This window comes from Propithecus coquereli, unplaced genomic scaffold (assembly GCF_000956105.1).
Source record: "Propithecus coquereli isolate 6110/MARCELLA unplaced genomic scaffold, Pcoq_1.0 Scaffold12, whole genome shotgun sequence".
NCBI classification, from domain to species: Eukaryota; Metazoa; Chordata; class Mammalia; order Primates; family Indriidae; genus Propithecus; species Propithecus coquereli.
The window spans coordinates 7,658,820-7,680,371 of NW_012136080.1; the positions used below are offsets into that span (position 1 = coordinate 7,658,820).

At 39.2% G+C, this 21,552-nt stretch overlaps 1 protein-coding gene across 1 annotated transcript in view; it reads left to right on the forward strand.

Annotated features, from left to right (window-relative positions):
• COL6A6 (collagen, type VI, alpha 6) overlaps positions 1 to 18,301 on the forward strand; it is a 102,218-nt gene extending 83,917 nt beyond the window's left edge. Inside the window, exons 34-36 of the mRNA XM_012663274.1 lie at positions 4,365 to 5,036; positions 7,965 to 8,058; positions 18,088 to 18,301. Coding sequence (XP_012518728.1) covers positions 4,365 to 5,036; positions 7,965 to 8,058; positions 18,088 to 18,301 — 980 coding nt within the window. The remainder of the gene's footprint in view (positions 1 to 4,364; positions 5,037 to 7,964; positions 8,059 to 18,087) is intronic.
• Positions 18,302 to 21,552: the final 3,251 nt, after the last annotated feature.

The window sequence follows — 21,552 nt, forward strand, 5'->3', positions numbered from 1 at the left end:
GGGGCCAAGGGCAACATACGTAACCTAAACATCTGTACCCCCATAATATGCTGAAATAAAAAAAATAAAAAAAAAAAAACAACAACCTCCAAAGTTCTACATCTATAGATTAAGTATGGGAAGGAAACTTCCCAGAGAAAGAGGGAAGTTGTTAGCTTAAGACCGTAGAATCACATGAGAAAACTAAAGTGTCATCTGATGTAATGCCCTGAGACATTAGATAGGGTCATACTTACAATTTTTCTTCAACTATCAATTATCTTGGAGTCAATTAACCAAGTTCATTATTCTTGATTATTTGGAGCCTTCTCATCTTCTCCCTGCTCTCCACTCTTAAGCTCCCCAGATGGGTTACTAACAGCGGGGCCAAGTTGGAAAAGGTTGGGACGTTATTTAGAAACGAGAGCTGCCTGGATGTGGGTCTGAGTGCATTTCAAAGCCAGCTTGGATGGCTAGTTCATAGTGGAAACCTAAAGATACTTATAAAGAGCATCCTGTGATTTTACAAGGTTTTCTGGCCTTGCGGGGAGCGGAGGTCTCTGATCCTCTTCCTTAAATGCCTTCGGTGTCCAGTGTCTTTTGATTAATCCTTTTATCTTTCATTGAGCTTTTAGTTTCATCATCTATAGAATGGGCATGATGAACATAAAAACTAACTCACTGGGTTGTTGGAATGATGGATATGAAAGTGCTTTGTGGTCTTTGGTGACCCACATGGCACCCACTCTGTGCCAGTTGGTGCTTTACAGTTAGGAACTCATTTGTTGCCGACAGTAGTCTTGTTAGGTAGTAGTAACGTTCTCATTTCACAGAGGAGGGAGCAGGCAAAGTAACTTGTCATACAGCTAGAGAGTAGAGACTAAAGCCCAGGCAGAGCTCTTAGCCATGCTGCTGTGCTCTGCCTCCCCAGGACTTTCTTAGAAAGCGCACTATTGCCCTCTCCAGATCTCGGTTCTCTAAACAGTCCAGGGAGGTTCTTGAAGCCTTACCCACTAAGCTGTTCTTTCTCTTCTGCTTCCTTCAGATTGATGACACTGGCACGTTTCAAGTAATAGTGGTTCCCTCTGGGGCGGAGGCTGACTACACACCAGCGTTAGAGAGACTCCAGCGGTGCACTTTCTGCTACGGTAAGACCCACGGAAGATAACTTGGTCCAGCCTGTTAAGCACATTGAGTCACCATTAGGAGCAGCTGGAACTTGGCAGCAAGGATATGTGCGGCCTTGGGAAGACTTCTCTGGGGCTCTGGGTGCAACTTGTCACACTGCATCTCCCACAGATGGAACGTCTCAGCTCAGCAAGTGGGGTCTCCTCCTATATATCCCAGCAGGAGGGCTACATTCCAGGCCTCTCTACTTACTGCAGCTTCCAGGAAACAGTAATGATTTTTAGAAAAACTTAGCCTATCTCATTGCCAAGTTTTTCGTGCCATAAAGTATATTTGTGTATTTTCTAAACCTCAAAGGTTCATAGACCCAAAGAAATACTTTAAAGTAATTCAGCACCCTTCTACCTCCTTGGGGATATTTTTTAGTACAGAAGTGGAAAATTGCAAGAATTCATGCATTTCTCATTGAATAGAAGCTTCATGGACTCCTAAATGTTTTGTTGAGACAGGGTCTCCCTCTGTTGCTCAGGCTAGGGTGCAGTGGCATGATCACAGCTTACTGCAACCTCAAACTCTTGGGGTCAAGAGATACTCCCACCTCAGCCTCTCGAGTAGCTAGGACTACAGGTGCGTGCCACCACATCTGGCTAATTTTTAAAATTTTTTGTAGAGACAAGGTCTCTCTCACTATGTTGCCTAGGATAGTCTCAAACTCCTGGGCTCAAGCGATCCTCTACCTTGGCCTCCCAAAAGTGCTGGGATTTCAGGCATGAGCCACCACACCTGGCTGGACTGTCAAATATTAAACATCAGAAAGATTTGTAATGTTGATTTGTTTATAGTGTTTTGTACATTATCTATAGGTCTAACTAGAAAACTGGACTCCAATTTTCTATTTGAGTGTTCTAATAATTATGAAGGCAGTGGAAGCCACTGGGATTTTTGGTGGCTATAATAGCTAAGAGATATCAAGCATTTACTTACAGGCCATGCACTGTTCTAATTGGTTGTATCAGTGATAGTGATGATGACAGTTAATACTTAAGCTATTGTGCTTGTTATAATCCAAGCACTATTCTAATCCCTTTAAATGAATTATGTCATTCAATCCTTATAATCATCCTAAAACATTTGAACTATTGTTAGTTCCATTTTACAAAGGGGGAAAATGAAGCTTAGTGAAATGTATTATAATAATTTGCTCAGGGCCTCACAGGCAGACCAAACCCAAGAAGGCTGCTGGTCTAAACTGCCTGCAGTTTATGAGCAGCAGAGGTCTTACTCTTCTGTTCCCTGAAACTCTCTTTTTGAGCCTGAAGAAAATGCTTGATTGCTCTCCTTCTCCATGTGTGTCAGTGAGAAGCTGATGCTTGCCATCTAAATGACCTCACCGGGAGGTGGTCATTCTGAGGGAGAAGTAAGATTTCTGGTCTAATAACCCCTCTTCTTTCTGTCTTTCCCTCTGCTTCCCTCTTCCCTCTCCCCACCTCTCTCTCTCTCTCAGGCTCTCTCACTGTCTGGACTGTGCAGGGTTGGTTTAGGCGCTGGCAATCTTAAGTAGTTAAAGCACTAACCGTTCTGTGAGGAGCTACATCCCACCCTGTATATTCTCAGTTGCTCTTTCAAACATGTCAGTTACGACAGTGTGTGCTGGTATGTTGCATGGTCAGAAGTTGCACATGTGTGACTAGGGATAGATTTTGGCTCCATTTCTTGGCTTAAACTCTTGTTTCATCTCTTAGGCCTATAATGGAAGATATTTTGGCTGTCATTTCCTGCAATTAAAAAACCCACAAAACTGAGCAAATGGGCAGCCTGCTGTCCTGATTTTGGAAACTGCCTTGCACACAGGTGACTGTTCTGTCATCTGATCATTACACAGGGTCATAAAATTTTACTAAATTTCAATAAGGGTACCATAACTTGACCGGAGTCACATCTTTATTGAGTCCATGAGCAAGACTGAAGTTAGGAGTTTGCTGTGTTCCCGAGGATCAGCATTCTTGTCATTAATCTTTCATCTAATAGCTTTTATTTGTGGCCCATGCCCATATGTAAGCACCAGCTGTCCATACACATGTTATTCCATTTCTCTTCCTTCTCTTTGGTTTTTAAAGAGGTCATTCTCATTCTCAACCATCAACTATTACTGGAAACCTAGGGTTACAGAATGTCAGCCCTAGAAAGGATCTCCAGGTGAATCTAATCCTATGACCTAATTGTGCAGACTGTGTAGAATTGAGGCCCAGTGGTGACTTGGCCAGAGGCACACAGCATGTTTGTTACTGAGACAAGACCAGAACCCAGATATCCCAGCTTTTAAGCCAAGGAGCCTCCCTACTACTACACTACATGTCCTCATCTCTAGCAATAAAACACAGACTTCATGTATAGAAACTCCTAGACATACTTGTCCTTTGGCAAAATGATCTTACTCTCCTGGCCTCAGTTATTCCATAAAATTAGAGGATTTGGTGACCTCTAAGATCCTTCCATTTCCAATTATTTTTTAAAATTTTTCTGAATATTCACTGTGGTCAGATTTAATAAAATCTCCTCTCTGTTTTTATTACTATGCATTCTTTTGTTAGATATAAATATTTATAAAAATGACCTCATATTTTATGAAAGTCTATTAATATCCAGTATTCATTCAACAAACACATACTGAGCTTTCAACTAATAAGCTCTATGGAAATACAAGGATGGGCAGTAACTTTGTCTTTAGGGAGCACACATAGACCTTGAGTTATAACTATTATTTAAATTGAAATAAAAGATATATTGCTTTTTTTCACTTTTACTTTCTAAGCAGATTACTTTTTCATAGAACAATGTGAGCATAGCGATAAGGGCCATTGGTTTAACCTTTATATTGTCAGTCTAGAGGGATCAGTAGCTATTATGTTGTGATACAGTGTATTTTTGTAAGGCATGAGATATATTGTCCTCTTCAAACATTATAAACTTAAGAGACAGCCAAGATTAAACTTTTGTTGAAAGCAGCTTAATTTTTAAAAGTCTGATAGCATCAGTAAATGGAGTCCAAGACACAGGCTCAGTATAAAATCTGTACTTTTTGAAAGTAGATGCAAACCATGTACTAGGAAATCTTCCTGTTGTTGATATTAAAGTCATTTAGCAACTATTTTAACATCAAAGATGATACAGTTGCCAAACATCAAAATACTTGAAATGCTGTCTTTCCTTTTCTGTCCATTTCTGCTTAGTAACCCTAAGTGACTTTTGGTTCACAGATATATGCAAGCCAGATGCTTCTTGTGACCAAGCCAGGCCACCTCCTGTGCAGTCTTACATGGATGCTGCTTTCCTTCTGGATGGCTCCCGGAACGTGGGAAGTGCTGAATTTGAAGATATAAGAGGCTTCCTGGGAGCACTGCTAGATCACTTTGAAATCACCCCAGAGCCTGAAACCTCTGTCACTGGAGACCGAGTGGCCCTATTGAGCCATGCTCCCCCCAACTTCCTACCCAACACTCACAAGAGTCCTGTGAGAACAGAGTTCAACCTTACTACCTACAGCAGTAAGCGCCTCATGAAGAGGCACGTAGAAGAATCAGTTCAACAACTAAATGGAGATGCTTTTATTGGTCATGCCTTACAATGGACTCTGGACAATATCTTTTTAAGTGCACCCAATCTGAGAAGAAATAAAGTCATATTTGTGATATCTGCTGGGGAAACCAGTCACTTGGATGAGGAAACTTTAAAGAAAGAATCTTTGAGAGCTAAATGTCAGGGGTATGCCCTATTTGTGTTTTCCCTTGGCCCTACTTGGAATGATAAGGAACTGGAAGATTTAGCCAGCCACCCTTTGGATCACCACTTGGTCCAGCTTGGCCGAATTCATAAACCTGACCACAGATACGGTGTGAAGTTTATGAAGTCTTTTATAAACTCAATCAGGCGTAAGTCAGAAAATCTGTTCTTTTCTGTGTATTAAGGGTATACTTGGTATTCTCCCCTGCCCCAGAAAAGGTTGATAAGCTGACCTGGATTCTTGGAAACCTATTGTCAAGGGTGTAATGATGGATGGTGGAAAGGAGGAAACCTCTGATTCCTAAGCATTTAATTTTCTGGCTCTTTTTTTAAATGCCTCTGGTTCCTATGGAACCAGAAGCAATCATAACAAGCCGCTGTTCACACATCTGTCCACATGCAGCAGTGTAGTCTGGGGATGTGAATTCACAGCCTGGACTTTAGCTGCAAAGTAGAGATGCTTGCCACGTAACATTAGCACATTGCCCTTTCATGGAAAGTTTCATCAGTTAACACACCAAAAGAGAGAGCCAAAGAAAAATTAAACAATTCTTGGCTTTGTTTTTATGAGTTCCTAAAGCAGAATTTGAAGTGTTAGGAGATACCATTTTACTTGTCAGAATGAAAGACACAGCCTTGCAAAACTTTCTTAGCCTCATTAGTGACTCTTTATAATGCCAGTAATTAATGTAACTGATGCCCATAAAAGAGAAACATGAGCTGTATTTCTTGGATTGAGCTTGCTTTGAAAATATGCAATCCATTTTGAATGCAACAGGATGGATAAAAAGAAGCCATGTCTTGCTATGACTCTGAAGGTTAAAGGGTGCTCGGTAGCATTTGCAAACATTTTCATGGTGAATTATCCCTTGGATCCAGATGCAGAAAAGTGAACACATAGGCCAAAGAGTACCCAGTGCAGCTCAAGTAAGGTACTGACTGTGTTTCAAACTTGTCACTGATATTACATGGTGAGACCAGTTAAGGCTGTGAAGACGCTGACCGTTCAGTGCAGGTTAAGGTCTGAGGAGTCTTGGAGATTGTTGGTGGGGCCAGTGCTATGTCCTCTGGTCCTCTGCTACTCAAACTGAGTCTAGGACCAGCAGTGCCAGCATCACCTGAGAGCTTATTAGAAATGCAGAATCTCAGGCTCCACTCCAGACATTCTGAACCAGAATCTGCATTTTATCAAGATCCCCAGGTGATTCACGTGCGCAGTATGGTCTCCGAAGCACCAGTATGGGAGCAGTAAGCTCCCAGAATGAAATTTACGTGGATGTGTTCTGGAATAGGAACCAGAAAGAAGAACTGGCAGAAAAGGTAGTAAAGAGGGGCCAGGAGTCATTTTGAGGGAAGTGATCACAAGGCATTTGTGAAGGTAAAACAAAACACCTTGAAAGACTGATAATCTTGTAAAGAAACACTCCCTATGGGGCAAGAAGTTGGAAGGAAGTCCTAGGATGGAATTTCCTTCCTCAGTCCCCCAAAATTCTAGGTGGTGTGCCATGGTAATCAGTCAAATTGTATCATTAGATAAATGGCACCACCACCCCTCCCCAACCAAGGAAAGGGAAAGAGATGTTTAAGAAAAAGGTGCTCAGAGTTACATGAGAGATATAAACTGCTTTTGAAAACTATAGCCATGACACAGTTACATACTACTATTTTAGAACTTAGGTATCTAGAAATTGTCAATCTTCAAAATATAGCTGTGAAAGTACAAGTCAGAAAAGACTTTGCATAATCATATTCAACCACGTGCTTAATTTTATAGCAGGCCCACAGACTCACATTCATTCAACATTAACGTATATTTATTGGACTTCTACTCTGAGCCACTCACTGTTTAGGTGCTGGGTATCGAGGAGTGACCAGAATCAACACATTTTGTAAGAGAAGCAAAACTACTGAAAATCTCATACTTAGATTAAAAATAAGAAATAAGAAATGAGGTATACAATAAGAAATGAGGTATACAATAAGGATAGCATCAGTCTTAGTCCACTCGGGCTAGAGTGCACAGTCCTAGCTATAACAGCAGCTCTGGGGACAGTGCTGTGTCACAGTCCAAGACAAACCTGCTACTTACCATGACCCCAGGTCACCAGGAAGACATTTAATTGTGTTCAACACATCTGTTCAGTGTAATGTTTCAATGAAATATATAGTACCTTTTTTTTAAATTCAGGATATTATGGGGGTACAAACGTAATATATAGTACCTTTTTAAAGATTCCCATCAAAAAATGGCTTTTAAATTTTTAAATGTTATAAAGAGGCATGCTTTATTATTATGAAAAATTAGTACAATTCCAAATGAAATAAGCCACTAATGACTTAAGATGGCACCGATGTTACTGTTGTAGTTAGTGATTCACAGACCATAAAGGGAATGTCCTTGTCTCTTTACATTTTGATATTTCAAAGGAGCAAATAAAAAATAACTATTCTGATTAGTTCATATTAGTTAAAGGCCAGACCATTAGGACTGGCTTGTGATAGCTCCTCTGATGGTTAATCAACTTTAGCAGTTAAGGGCATCTTATTAAAAAGTTAGGTGGGCTGGGCACATGGCTCATGCCTGTAATCCCAGCACTTTGGGAGTCTGAGGCAGGAGGATCATTTGAGGATAGGAGGTTGAGACCAGTCTGAGCACCATAGTGAGACCTCATCTATACAAAAAAATAATTTAAAAATTAGCCAGGCATGGTGGTGCACAACTGTAGGTCCAGCTACTCAGGAGACTGAGGCAAGGAGGATTGCTTGAGCCAGGGCGTCTGAGGTTGCAGTGAGCTATTAATATGATGACATCACTGCATTGTAGCCCAGGCAACAGGGTGAGACCCTATCTCAAAAATTAAAAAAACAAAAATAAAAAGTTGAATTCACCTGTAAATTCAGAAGTAATGTATTTTCTAAATTCATTTTTAGAGATTCTCTTGAGAAATCTGCCTTCATTTTTATCTGGTCAACTTAGTTCGGATCTTTCTTTGATAAATGTTTCTTTGTGTACAGAGAGGATTACAGTAATGTTAACAGCCATGAATAAGAGACTCATCATAGACTTCTCTTCCTAGGTGCAATCAACAAATACCCACCAATACACTTCAAAACAAAGTGCAACAGACTCAGCTCTGCAGATCCAAAGCAGCCTCCACGACAGTCTCGAAGGTATTATCATATCTGCTTGGTAGTAATTGATAAATGAATATGCCCCGTCCTTTGTTCTCTATCTCTTCCTCTTTTGTTTCCTCCTCCATCAAAAATATATTGCTACTTTCCTGGATTAAACTTAAGTCCATTATCCAAAGTGGGGCACCACAAGAGCAGAAGAACGGGATCCATTTGTACTCACCATCAAATTGGTACTAACTGATCAACACTAGGTTGATCACATGGCAGAAATACTCTCTAGGGATTAGGGGTATGGGAGGGCAAATCTACAACTAAAGACATAGGGAGCACTAAAGGGAGGGAAGGGCATGCCTTTAACCCGCATTTGGATGAGGCAAAGACATAAAGTGTAACTATAATGTTTGTACCCTCACAAAACCCTGGAATAATAAAAAAATATATATATATATTGCTACGTGATATTAAAATATAATTCAAAGGAGCAAGATATAATTTTCAAAATGACCAGGTTGATCTGAAAAATAGTCAACTAGTTTTTTTAATGAAAGATCTAACTGTTGAAATAAAACACCCAAATGGGATGCCCCAGTGGCAATGAACATAACTAGTGACCAGATCTTGGTTTCTAAATACCATTAAAAGGAATCAGGGTTTCTTAGAGAAAGCCCTAATTCTAGGCTGCAGCAGGGAAGGTACAATGTTAGCCTGGAGCAACTTGTTGTGCCAGAAGGTAAGAAGATATTTAAAAACTAACAATGACATTTCAAAAGGACAAAGTAGTTGTCTTGAAAGGATCCCACTGGTCTAATTTTGGATAATTTGATCATCAGAAAGAATAATGATGGTACAAATTATAATACATTGAATTTTTAAAATCTGTAAGTCTATGTAGATATGTAAAAAATGGCAAATGGGAGGAAAAGCTCTTTATATTAGAAGGCTAGCTAGTAAATGTAGAGGAAATGGTAGAATTAGAAAATCACTAATTTGTAATTTATAATATAATAATGTTAATAACTAATGTAACAACTGATCATTAAGGGATGCTAATGTGTAACAGGTTGTTGGGGAACAGGCTGTTTAAAGAGTCTCAAAGAACCACTCCCATGTTATTAATTATGAAAAGGAAAATGTGCTTTTACACAGTGAGATCTGGCAGTGCCCACTTAAACCAAGTTCTGCTTCTTGCACGAACCTCATATAGGATGTTTGAGACTCAAGTCTAATAATGAAGAAACCCTTGGACAATTCCAGAATCTAGAATGTTCTTCAGAACACTTCACCTGTACTCTTTATAGGTTTCATGTCATGAAGACTAGAGGGACATGGGGTACTGTTCTAGAATGGGAGAGACTAAAGAGTCCAAACAGTCAAATATAACTGTATGAACTTTAATTGGATCCTAGATCAGAAAAAAAAGCTGATACAAATGACATTTGGGGAACAGTTGGGGAAATTTGAGTATGAGCAATATGTTAGATGATATTGTTGAATCCATGTGGATATCCTTGTTTGTGGTAATAGTATCATGTTTGTATAAGAGAATGTCTTTGCCCTTGAGACAGATATGCTGAAGTATTCAAGATTAACATGCATGATGGCTGTGACCTACTTTCAGATGGTTTTCCTAAAGGGAAGTAAGATGGTGTCTGTGTGTGTATATAGACATATATAGATATACATATACACATACACACAAAGTAGCAAGATGGCAACATTGTCTAGGTGAAAGGTATACAGGTATTTATGGTTCTGTTCTCTGTCTAATTTTCTATGAATTTTACAATTTTCAAAATAAATAACTTGTAAAACTCAATGAAGGATTAAATAGGGTAATAGACACAACTGAAGAGAAACATAATGAACTAGAAAACAACTGAAGAAAATATTGAGTATGCAGAAATGATAAATATAAGAGGTTTAGCGATAGAACTGAAAGGAAAGATCTAAACTATATCTAACTGGAATTCTAGAAAGATAATGTAGAAATAATAAATGAGAGACAATATTCAAAGACGTAAAGGGTTGATCATTTTCCAGACCTTATGAAAGACACAAATTCACAGATTAAGAATAGACAAGATATAACAGGCAGGACATAAATAAAAAGAAAGCACCAGTTAGCCATGGTTTAGGGAAATGCAGAACACCAAGACAAAACTTAAAAGCAAACAAAAAGACCAGATTATCTACAAAGAAATTATAATTAGGCTCATAACTGAATTATCAATTGCAACAGTGGAAGCCACAAAACTGTTGAGTATCTTTAAACTAGTGAGAGAAAATTTTTGTCAACTTAGAAACTGTCTTTCAAAACTAATGGTAAAAAAAAAACAAAAAACTATGATTCAGATAAAAATACAATAGTTTACAACAAAATAGTCTTTATTAAAGAAACTTCAAGGAAAATAAAACTACCAAATAAGGAAGGAAGGAATGAGATACAAGAAGTAAAAATGAATGATAAAATGCGGTTAATATTTAGGTAAATCTAAACATATATTTTTAAATAACAGTAATATCTAACGTGGGGTTACAAAAAAGCTGTACTTGATAATAAAGCTATAAAAATAAAACATTTGTCACCTGGTAGTTTTAACAGAAGAAAATAGTACTAATATAAATACTAATAAGTATTTTTGATTTATTTAAATATGAGAAAAGACATTAAACACTAAAATAACCTTTGGTTATTTAAAAAAAAACTTGACCTTTAAGGAAAGAAAGATGGTACTAAAAAAAAGAGACAATAATAATATAAGTCACAGGGAGGTAAATCGAGTTAAATGGTTCTAGAAACATGCATTATTTGGGCTGGGTCTTAGGCTATTGAAAACTTTAGACTCTTAGAAATGCATTGACAAATTTGAGGGCACACACAGAAAAGAAAAACAGAAAGTAGCTAACTCCCAAAAATGTAATGAGGGAAAATAGAATAAAAAAGAACGTAAATATTTTTTAAAATAAAAAACCAAGAAAAAATACATTTTTAAAAAAGGCAAGAAAGGACAAGTAGAAGACACAAAGTTAAGACCACAGACCAAGTCTATTTAAATACATCAGTAATCACGATAAAAATACATGGACTAAACATGCCAGTTACAATCAGAGACTGATGGATTTGATTTAAAAAACAAAGGAAAATGAAGAATATAATAAGAATATAACGTAATGTTTTATTAATAATTTGCCTTAATAAAGGCAAAAGTTAGTTCCTTTAAAACTTAGTAACATGCATATGTAATATATTTTGCATGTATGAATATTAGTTACATTTTTACAAATAAGGAATAAATGAAATCGTTAGTGTTTCTTTGTTTCTGTGGTAAATCATTCTATATTAACACACGCATACATACCCAGACACTGATGATAATCAAGTGTGCAAAGAACAGAGACATAGACCAATGGAACAGAACAAAGACCCCAGATATAAACCCATCCTCATATAGTCATCTGATCTTTGACAAAGCAGACAAAAACATACACTGGGGAAAAGAATCCTTATTCAATATATGGTGCTGGGAAAACTGGATAGCCACATGTAGAAGACTGAAACAGGATCCACACCTTTCACCTCTCACAAAAATCAACTCACAGTGGATAACAGACTTAAACCTAAGGCATGAAACCATAAGAATTCTAGAAGAAAATGTTGGAAAAACTCTTATAGACATTGGCCTAGGCAAAGAATTTATGAAGAAGACCTCAAAGGCAATCACAGTAACAACAACAATAAATAAATGAGACTTGATCAAATTAAAAAGCTTCTGCACAGGCAAGGAAACTATCACGAGAGCAAACAGACAACCTACAGAATGGGAGAAAATATTTGCATGCTATACATCCAATATAGGGCTGATAACTAGAATCTATATACAACTGAGGAAAATAAGAAAAAATCAACCCCATTAAAAAGTGGGCAAAGGACATGAACAGAAACTCTTCAAAAGAAGACAGATTAATGGCCAAGAAACATATGAAAAAATGCTCAACATCTCAATCATCAGGGAAATGCAAATCAAAACCACAATGAGATATCACTTAACTCCAGTGAGACTGGCTTTTATCAAAAAGTCCCCAAACAACAAATGTTGGCGTGGATGCGGAGAGATGGGAATGCTCTTACACTGCTGGTGGGACTGCAAATTAGCACAACCTCTGTGGAAAGTATTATGGGATACCTCACAGAACTAAAAGTAGAACTACCATTTGATCCAGCCATCCCACTACTGGGTATTTACCCAAAGGAAAAAAAGACATTCTATAAGAAAGACATCTGCACCCGAATGTTTATAGCAGCACAATTCACAATTGCAAAGATGTGGAAACAACCCAAGTGCCCATCAATACATGAGCGGATTAATAAAATGTGGTATATGTATACCATGGAGTACTACTCAGCCATAAACCAATGGTGATCTAGCACCTCTTGTATTATCCTGGATGGAGCTGGAGCCCATTTTTCCAAGTAAAGTATCACAAGAATAGAAAAACAAGTACCACATGTACTCACCATCAAATTGGTACTAACTGATCAACTCTTATGTACACATATGGAAGTAACCCTCATCGGGTGTCAGGCAGGGGGGAGAGGGGGTGAGTAAATTCACACCTAATGGCTGCGGTGTACACCATCTGGGGGATGGGCCCAGTTGTAGCTCTGACTCGGGCAGGGCAAAGGCAATATATGTAACCAAAGCATTTGTATCCCCATAATATTCTGAAATTTAAAAAAAAAGTTATAGGAAAAAAAAATAAAAAACATTTCTATTACAACTTCAAAAAAAAAAAAAAAATCAAGTGCACACCCTCACCTGGAACTTATACTTAGGCAAATAACTTTGACAACGTGCCTACAATTATTGTGTAGTGTGTGCATTTCTGTGTAGTGATCAGGGCCAGCGAAGCACTCCCAGTCCAGAAGCCCCCAGCTGTGGCACCTCTGAGAAACCTCTGCCTGGAATCTCTTGCTCACCTTGTGGGGAAAGGTGGGAATGAGCTGTCCAGGGGAACTGTCCAGCAGCAAACACTTCCTGAAGTCAAGCTTAAAACAGGCCTGTGAAGTCAGTCCAAGAAGAGCAGGGCTCCCCCTGCTGCATGTGTCTGGCAACTTGGAAAAGGGAAACAGACCAGAAGCCTTGAATGTGACCCTTGCTGAGGCTGGCATCTTCAGGGTGGAGGGTGCATTAAAGCTGGCGTTAAACAGTGTTCTCGCGGAATCAGGTGTGCTAGGTGCTGCAAGCTGCCCAGCTTGCACAGGGCCCGGGCACTCGGTAGGGCCCAGCACTTGGGGTTTAAGTGCTCCGTACTCAGTATTATTTTTGAGTTTATGTTTTTAAAGTCAAGTCCAATGGGATAATAAAGCATGCCTTCAGGAGTGGGGGCTTGGAACCTTGGTTTACTTGCCGTCCCACCTTCCACTACATCCCCAGGACTCGTTCTTATAGACCACTTGTGCACCTCTGGGCTCCCTGGGCTTCCCCTTCCCCACCCTGCCTTGGCAAGGCCTTGGGCACAAACAAGGAGAGCCTTGGGATCTGGCACCATCCCAGAGTCTTGGGACAGAGATGGGAGTGGCCAACTGCCCCAGGCTGGTGGCACCATGGTGCATTTGCCTTTTGCCTGTCTCCATCTAGGCACCCAGAGTGTCCCAGCAAAGATGTTGCCATAGTCTTTTGTGGGGGGTCACCCCTCTGCTGTGGGTTGTGATGGCAAGCCAAGGGAAGGGGGTGATGCCTTGACTTCTGGAGCATCTGTCTGGGGCTGGTGGGAGGAGGAATTCAACAGCTGGCCACACACCAAATTAAGGGGGCAGAGGTACACACTATGGCAAATAAAATCCTCCGTGGCAGATGGAGAGAGAGAGACTTCAAAAGAATGAAAAACTTTGTTTTTCCTGTTTTGTTTTTGTTTTGTTTTTACCTAGGAGGGGCTCACATTTGCATTTTGCATTTGGCTTCACATATTATATAGCCAGCCATGACTGCAAGGGCAGATGCAGAAGCCAATCTACCCAGTTAAAAGGCGTTTTTAAAAACCCCTCCCACCATGCTTTCTGTTTGAAGAGCTATGTGAATAGGAGGAGGGGATCCACAGTGCTCTTGAACAAGAAGTTTCTTCCCCCTTCTCCACATTGCCTGAGACACACTGGAGACTTAGCTGCTTCTATGCATCTGAAATGGTGAAAAGTCAGGAAATAGCTGGAGCATCAAGGAATTGAGACACGAAATCCATACCACTGTCTGTGCACTCCCTGACGATATGATAGACTGGGACTCTCCAGGCCTTCTCTAAGTGACCAAAGGCCGTAATAAAAGGAAACAAGCCACACAGGTGCTTCTGAAATTCCCTGCCTGAGCCATTCAAGAAAAATGAGGCAGAATTGAACACACAGGATTGAGGGAGATGAGAACGCCTGCTAGGCAAGAGGTCTGGCCATAAAGATGACTTGTCAAGTCCTCAGAATGACTTGCATAGGAATTAGATCATTCTGCTGTGAAATTCTGAGAAATACATGTGGAAGCTGGTTCTTATTAGATGGAAAAGGAAGGAACTGAAACAAACCACAAGCTACCAAGGAGACAGATGGCCACTGAGGGTGAGATTGCAGGGCAGCCTCTTTGTATAAGCCCTTAGATCCGCTCAGAGACAATAAAAGACAGAAAGCCACCTGTTTATTGCTTCAGCCAGCCAGGGAAGAACTAGTGCCAGACTTCAAAGCAGTGACAAGCCAGAGCCAGAACAATTGAATTGTAAAAATGGACACAATGACCAATGCCATATGAATAATACATCTGTTGTTATTCTGCTTTCCAAAATGTGTTTTCTGGACACACAAAATGTATATTAAGGTAAAAAGAATTCTGGAAATAGAAGCAATCTTGTCTGTATTTTCTATTCCAAAGCATCCAGTCAACTAGGAAAAGAAGCATGGCTGACTTCTGATTATCTGTATAGATGGAGGGATCGGTGATCACAGAGAACTGAAATCTATACTTAGTCCCACCTACCCCATTTTATCTAGAATTTGCTACATCCCTCTTTTCACGAGCTTACTGGAGCTAGGCACGAGTTGCAAAATAAATTGACTATTTCAGTCTTATTTCTTTGGTAACTCCAACAATAGGTAATCAAGACAATCAGCTAAGAACTATCTGAATAATAAAGAGTAGGAGAATGAGAAACAAGGTCCTATACGATTCCAGAACTGGGTAATCAAGTGATTCTTATCAAATGCTATCACACACTCCACTGTATACCAGTGAAAAAATAGAAATTCAAATATATGGTTCAACCCTTTTGAGAATAAAAATATTTGGAAGGGAAAAAAGGCAGCAATGTCAAGCTATAGAAGCACTTACCAATTTAGCTATTTTTTCTTAAAGAGGGAGGATGATAACAAACATATCTTGTTGCCAGAAAAGAAAAAAAAAAAAAAGGATCTAATGGAGAAAGGGGTGTTGAGGAGGATAGGGAAGAGAACAGTACAGATAATATAAACTCTCAAGCTATGAAAACTGTGTGCTTCAGCCTCGAAAGAATGTCCTCTCCATGTAGTTACCTCTTTGGAGAATGAGTTCATAACATTCAGAATCTGAAAATTAATAAGAAAATAACAGTGTTGAGCAAAAAGAAAGCGTGAGGAAATTCATTTGTACTGAAATTTAGCCATGGCTGGTGTTCTTGGTGACTGGAAGTTTGCCTGTTAGCTTAGTGATCCCTGATAGCAGTGATGGAAGTCAACTGAGATGCACTTTGGGCTCTGAGTTGCAGAAGCCCAGACGTACAGTATAGAATGCATGAATGGCAGATTCTCTGTGTTGTTTTGATGTTTCCTTCACCTTAATTCTCTTTATAGATGAATGAAAAAGAGTGTGTGTGTATGGGGGCAGTGGATGCATGTATATGAGAGGGAAGTCAAATAAATTTTAGTTTTAGTTTAAATTCATTCTATGTCTTTGATTGTACTTATTTTCTAAACGTTGATGGTTTTGTAAGAGGTCAGATTTTCCAGCTGGAGAAAGCAGAAAGATGTTAAGAAGTGGATTGCAGTGAATATTGCACTGTTCTTCTGGTCTCAACATTTTGAGGTTTTCTTGAAGTCTCCCTTGACCATAATTCAGCTAATTGCTGCAGTTTATCAGTATTGATAAACCTCTCTGTCCTCATGCCAGCAGGCTCTCACACATTCATTCTACAAACAGTCATGAAGCGCCTGCTGTAGTGCCAGGTTCCTCATACCTTCTTATCTGTCCAAGGTGCCCAAGCCATCTGCCTTCCTGTGGATCTGCACCCATATCCAGGTGCCTCTGACAGCATGACATTTATTATCATTTCACTTTCTCATTCCAGATACCTTGATAGTTCTCCTAGTGTCCTGAATAAAAACCCAATCCCATGGAACACTGACTCTTAGAAAAGTTGGGTGATATTCCCAGCTCTGCCATTGACCTTCACCTCTATGCGCCTCAGTGTTCTCATATGTAACCAATACAGCACCATGGTAACTGTTGCTTTCAGCAACGGGGGTGATTTTTATCCTCATTTTACAACTGAAGAAACAAGGATCACTCTAGTTAAGTGATTTTCCCAGAGCTGCTCAACTAGTAAAAAAAGGGGCTGGAATAAGAATATCTTTGGACTCACAGCTCTTTCCGCCACATCCCTGTAAAAGGAGGCTGTCTGAAATGGCTCTCTTATTCGACTGACCAATAGAGTAGCCACTAGCTTTATGTGGTTATTCAAATTTAAATCAGTTACATTAAAAATTCAGTTCCTCAGTTACATTAACTACATCTCAAGTGCTCGATAGCCACATGTGGCTCGTGGCTGCCATACTGGCTGGTGCAGATTATAGGACATTTCCATCAGCACAGACTAGAATTTCTGGTTAGCGCTTGGCTTCTATGATTTCCTGATTTCTCAACATGGCATTCAAGACCTTTCAGCATCTGACTCCAGCTCTCCGTTACTGTCATTACTCACGACTCCCACTCCGGCTTGCTCCTTTTTTTTTTCTTTTGGAGACAGAGACTTGCTCTGTTGCCCGGGCTAGAGTGCCGTGGCGTCAGCCTAGCTCACAGCAACCTCAAAGTCCTGGACTCAAGCAATCCTTCTGCCTCAGCCTCCCGAGTAGCTGGGACTACAGGCATGTGCCACCATGCGTGGCTAATTTTTTTTTATATATATTTTTAGTTGTCTAGCTAATTTCTATTTAGTAGAGATGGGGTCTCGCTCTTGCTGTGAGGCTGGTCTCGAACTCTTGATCTCAAGCAATCCTCCCGCCTTGGCCTCCCGAAGTGCTAGGACTGCAGGCGTGAGTCACCACACCCAGCCCAGTCAGGCTCTTTCTGTGCCTGCCAGACTGTGCTCTATTTCTGTGTCGCCCACTGTACCTAACACAATGCCTTCCACAGAGCAGATAGTAAACATTTGGATGAATGCATAGATGGACAGCTGGAAGAAAGTGAGGAAGGGATGAAAGAGGGCAGTGTGGCATATACTTAAGCTTTCATTAGACAGATACTTACTGTCTGTGTGCTGAGCACTCTTCTAGGTTCCTGGGATTACTATGGTGAACAGACAAGGTCTCATGAACTGTCTGGGTGGAAGAGTGGAGAACAGATCTTAAAAAAGTTTAAAAGTTATATAAAAGTTCAGACAGTACTAAGTGTTATAAAGAAAATAAAAGCATGCTGTGCTGGGTGACTGGGAGAGAACTAGGATAACTATAGATATGGTTGTCTCTGACGAGGTGCCATTTGAACCCAAGTTAGAATAATCTGAAGAACCAACCATGTGAAAATCTGAGTGGAACACGTTCCTTGAAGAAGAAACTTTGCTACTGAAATTATACTTTTGCGTACTTTGTCGAGATGTCTTATTTGTCAGCTTCTGATATTTGGGCCAGTTTAAATGCCCAGTTTAAGAATCTTAACAAAATTACTTTGGAGGAAGGATACAACAAGGAAATAGGTGAAAACAATTAATTTAGAAAGATTAATATGGAGTCTATTAAAGTTAAAATGGCATTTATCTTCTATGATTTCTTTTGTTGTATAGCTTTGTTCCTGGATCACATAAAGCTGCCCTCAAAGAAGATGCATTACAGGAGGCAAAATTCTTTCAAGACAAAAAATATCTTTCAAGAGTAGCAAGAAGCGGCAGAGACGCTATTCAAAATTTTACCAGAAACACATCCCATACCTTTAAAAATGGAAAAAAGGTAATAAAAACTCCCAAACAACATGGTGAAGGAAGTGCTGGAACAATTTAGCCTTAGGAAGCATGGTACGACTCTGGACTTAACGAAATCCGCCCCCAGAACTCAAGCCACAGGTTGTAGCTTATCAGGTGACTTGATCCCCTGCACTCACTGATACTAAGATGTATCTTGCCCATTTATTTGACCATTCCTGGCAATTCCAGCATTCTGAGACTGATATGCCCAAGAACTGTTATCATTAGAAGATGGAAGAATGAAAGAAATGTTTTGAAAAGTCTAATGGAGATATAATTTGAAGGTAAATTTTATTTAGTATATGCATGTGTGTACATGGGCCAATGCTAATTCTTTTGATTGTTCAGTCCATTTTCTATAAACCAAGCCTTCTTTCTTAATTTAGAACTGTTTAATGATCATCCATTTAACCAAAGGTATTTTTAAGTGTTTGGGGCTACTCCAAAATTTACCCTAGAAATTGATGCTGTTTGTATGTCATATTTTTTAAAATTTGACGTTCCATGACTAGTCCACATAAACACATCACTGTTTCTGTGTGGACTGACTAGTCCTCAGATGGGCTTGTGCTAGAAGGTTTCCTCCACCTTCTGCAATTGTTTGCCAGGGCTTGTGAGAAGCAGAAAGTTATTTTCTCCAGCTCCAAATCCTCCGAGAAACTCATTAACTCCCCCAGATCATAAGTTATTGCTTTTGAGCCTGAAGTGCTCTTTTCATTATGAAGCTTCCTGGCTGGCCATTTTGATGGACTTCTAGTCTTTCTTTCCTGATGTGGTCATTTATTAATTTTCCCTAATCCATATATTCTTTAGAGAAGGAGAGTAAAGACACAACTTGTCATGGGTGAAGCTCTGAGTTACTTTTACCCATCAGGTAGCTATTTAGTCAATAGTGAACAGCACCACAACAGGATTGGTGGAGCTCTAAAAAGAGCCTTAAATACACACTGAGTTTGGAAACGGTAAGAAAATCCATGTGGGGTTGCAGAGGTACAAAAGAGATCAGAGTAAGTTAAAGCAGGAAAAGTTGTGGAAGTGCCTAGCTCTGGTAGCATTCTGTGATGGCTCTGTTTCCTCATCCCCATCCAGTTCTTACTTTTATGATGGGATTGGTATTTTCAACGACTAAACACCCAGAGCAGCGTTCTTTAATTTAAACACCATGTTCAGACCTTACCTCAGTCTAAGGCTGGCTCCAGAGTCGGTAGCAATGGCCCCACTACACATAATATCCTCCCTTCAGGAAGGGAAGAAGCCCTGCTTGGATGTGTGGGGCAGATGGTTACTGACACCAAAGTCAGTAGGGTATGTTCAGATTTTTTTCTATACCTCTTTTCATAAAACCTGGAAAGAAGAGCCATCCGCACTATTTTTTAAAACCACTTCTGCCATCCTTACTCAGGCAACTCCATAGAAATAGCTCCTAATGTCTTCAAAGCAGCAAGCAGTCCAATGAGTTAAATTTCATACTCATACTCAGGTAACAGAGAAGAAGAAAACGTATCAGGTTTCTTCATCTATCCTAAGTGGTGCTTTAGGGGTTCATGAAAAATATGTTTCAAATACAAGAAATTGATAAGCAATATGAATGGTATTTTAATAAAAGGGATTTTTCTAGTTAATTCTGGATTAAGCACAAACTCCTTTCTTCTGTTTATTGTTGGAAAAAGTTTTAAGATGCATTTGTTTTTTTTCTGTGTTAGTAAGTAAAGTATACTAAACAAATATTTCTTTAGTGATTGGATAATTTTAGTATTTTGGGTCATCTTTTTAATCATTAATAGGTGAGGGCTTTGAAACATGCTACAAATATAAGTTCCTTTTTAAAAATAAATCCCTAATATTAGCATTTTCCATGTTTTACCTCTTTCTCCTAGAAGTAGAAAGCAGTAAAAATTAAGTTGAATGTAAATTTAATAATGCCTGATTTAAACCAAGAATCACACAAATAGTGATGCTTCTTGGTTTAAAAATGTAAATTAACTGTAAATGACCGGCCTCCCATTATCTCTATACTAAGCCATGAGTTGGACTTGAGGGGGGACAAAAATGTAGAGGTCAAAATGAGATATAATTTAACATGGTACCAGACTGTAACACTCAGTAATAATTCAACCAAATAACATTTTTTAAAAGGCGGGGGTTTTGAGGGGAGGAAGGGAAGACAGGAATGGGAAGGACGATAAGGGGAGAAAAGGGTCATATTTCTGTCAGCCCACTCCATTTTTTCCTCATGAGTTTCCACATTTATCAGTCTTATGGCTTATCTAATGGCTCCAGGCCTGAAGCCCAATCTCAGCATAGCAGTTTGTTTCAAAAAAATTTCTCCAACCCCTGCAGACTGTAAATGTGACTGAGTAGCTACAAACCCTATAAATATGGTTTTAACGGACTTTAAGGGAAACAGAGGCAATATAACATGACAATGCCAAATTTACAAATTCTACTAATCCACGAAGCTATCAGGCCTAGAGTCTATCACTCCTAACTTTGACTTTTCTGAATGACTAGCATGTTCATTAATGACAGTTTTATTGTTTACCTTTCTAAAAACTATAGTCACCCTCCACATACGTGGGTTTCGTACCGTGAATTCAAATGATCCAAAGGTGGATCAGAAATATTCAGGGAAAAAAAAAGGATGGTTGCATCTGTACTAAACATGTACAGACTTTTTTTCTTGTCATTATTCCCCAAGCAATACTGTGTAACTATTTACATAGCATTTACATTGTGTTAAGTATTACACATGATCTCATGATGATTTAAAGTATGTGGGAGGAAGTGTACAGGTGTATAAGTTATATGCAACTATACCATTTTATATAAGGGATTCAAACATCCATGGATTGTGGTATCCTCGAGGAGTCCTGGAACCAGTCCCCCCAGAGATACCGAGCAATGACTGTTTGAATCATGAAGCTAGATGTATGCGTTGTAAACTGTTATATACTATAACTGAATTATATAATTAAATATAGAAAATTTACTTTTTAGAGTATTTCTAAACAAGTATTTTCCCTAGACTCAGATTACCTATTCACCTTTTTGGTTTTATAGACTCATGTAACTAATTTCCAACTATCCTGAACACCATAAACCCTTCTGCAAATGGATGAGAATTAAATGTAGAGAGAAAATTAGGTCTGTAGATAAATGGTAATCTATAACTTTGAAGAGTTTTATCTTAGTGGGAAAGGTCAATTCGGGCCTTTTAAAAATATAAATTTTTGGCATGTTTTTAACTTTTTTTTTCATGCATTTAATAAATACACTGGATGAAAGCAA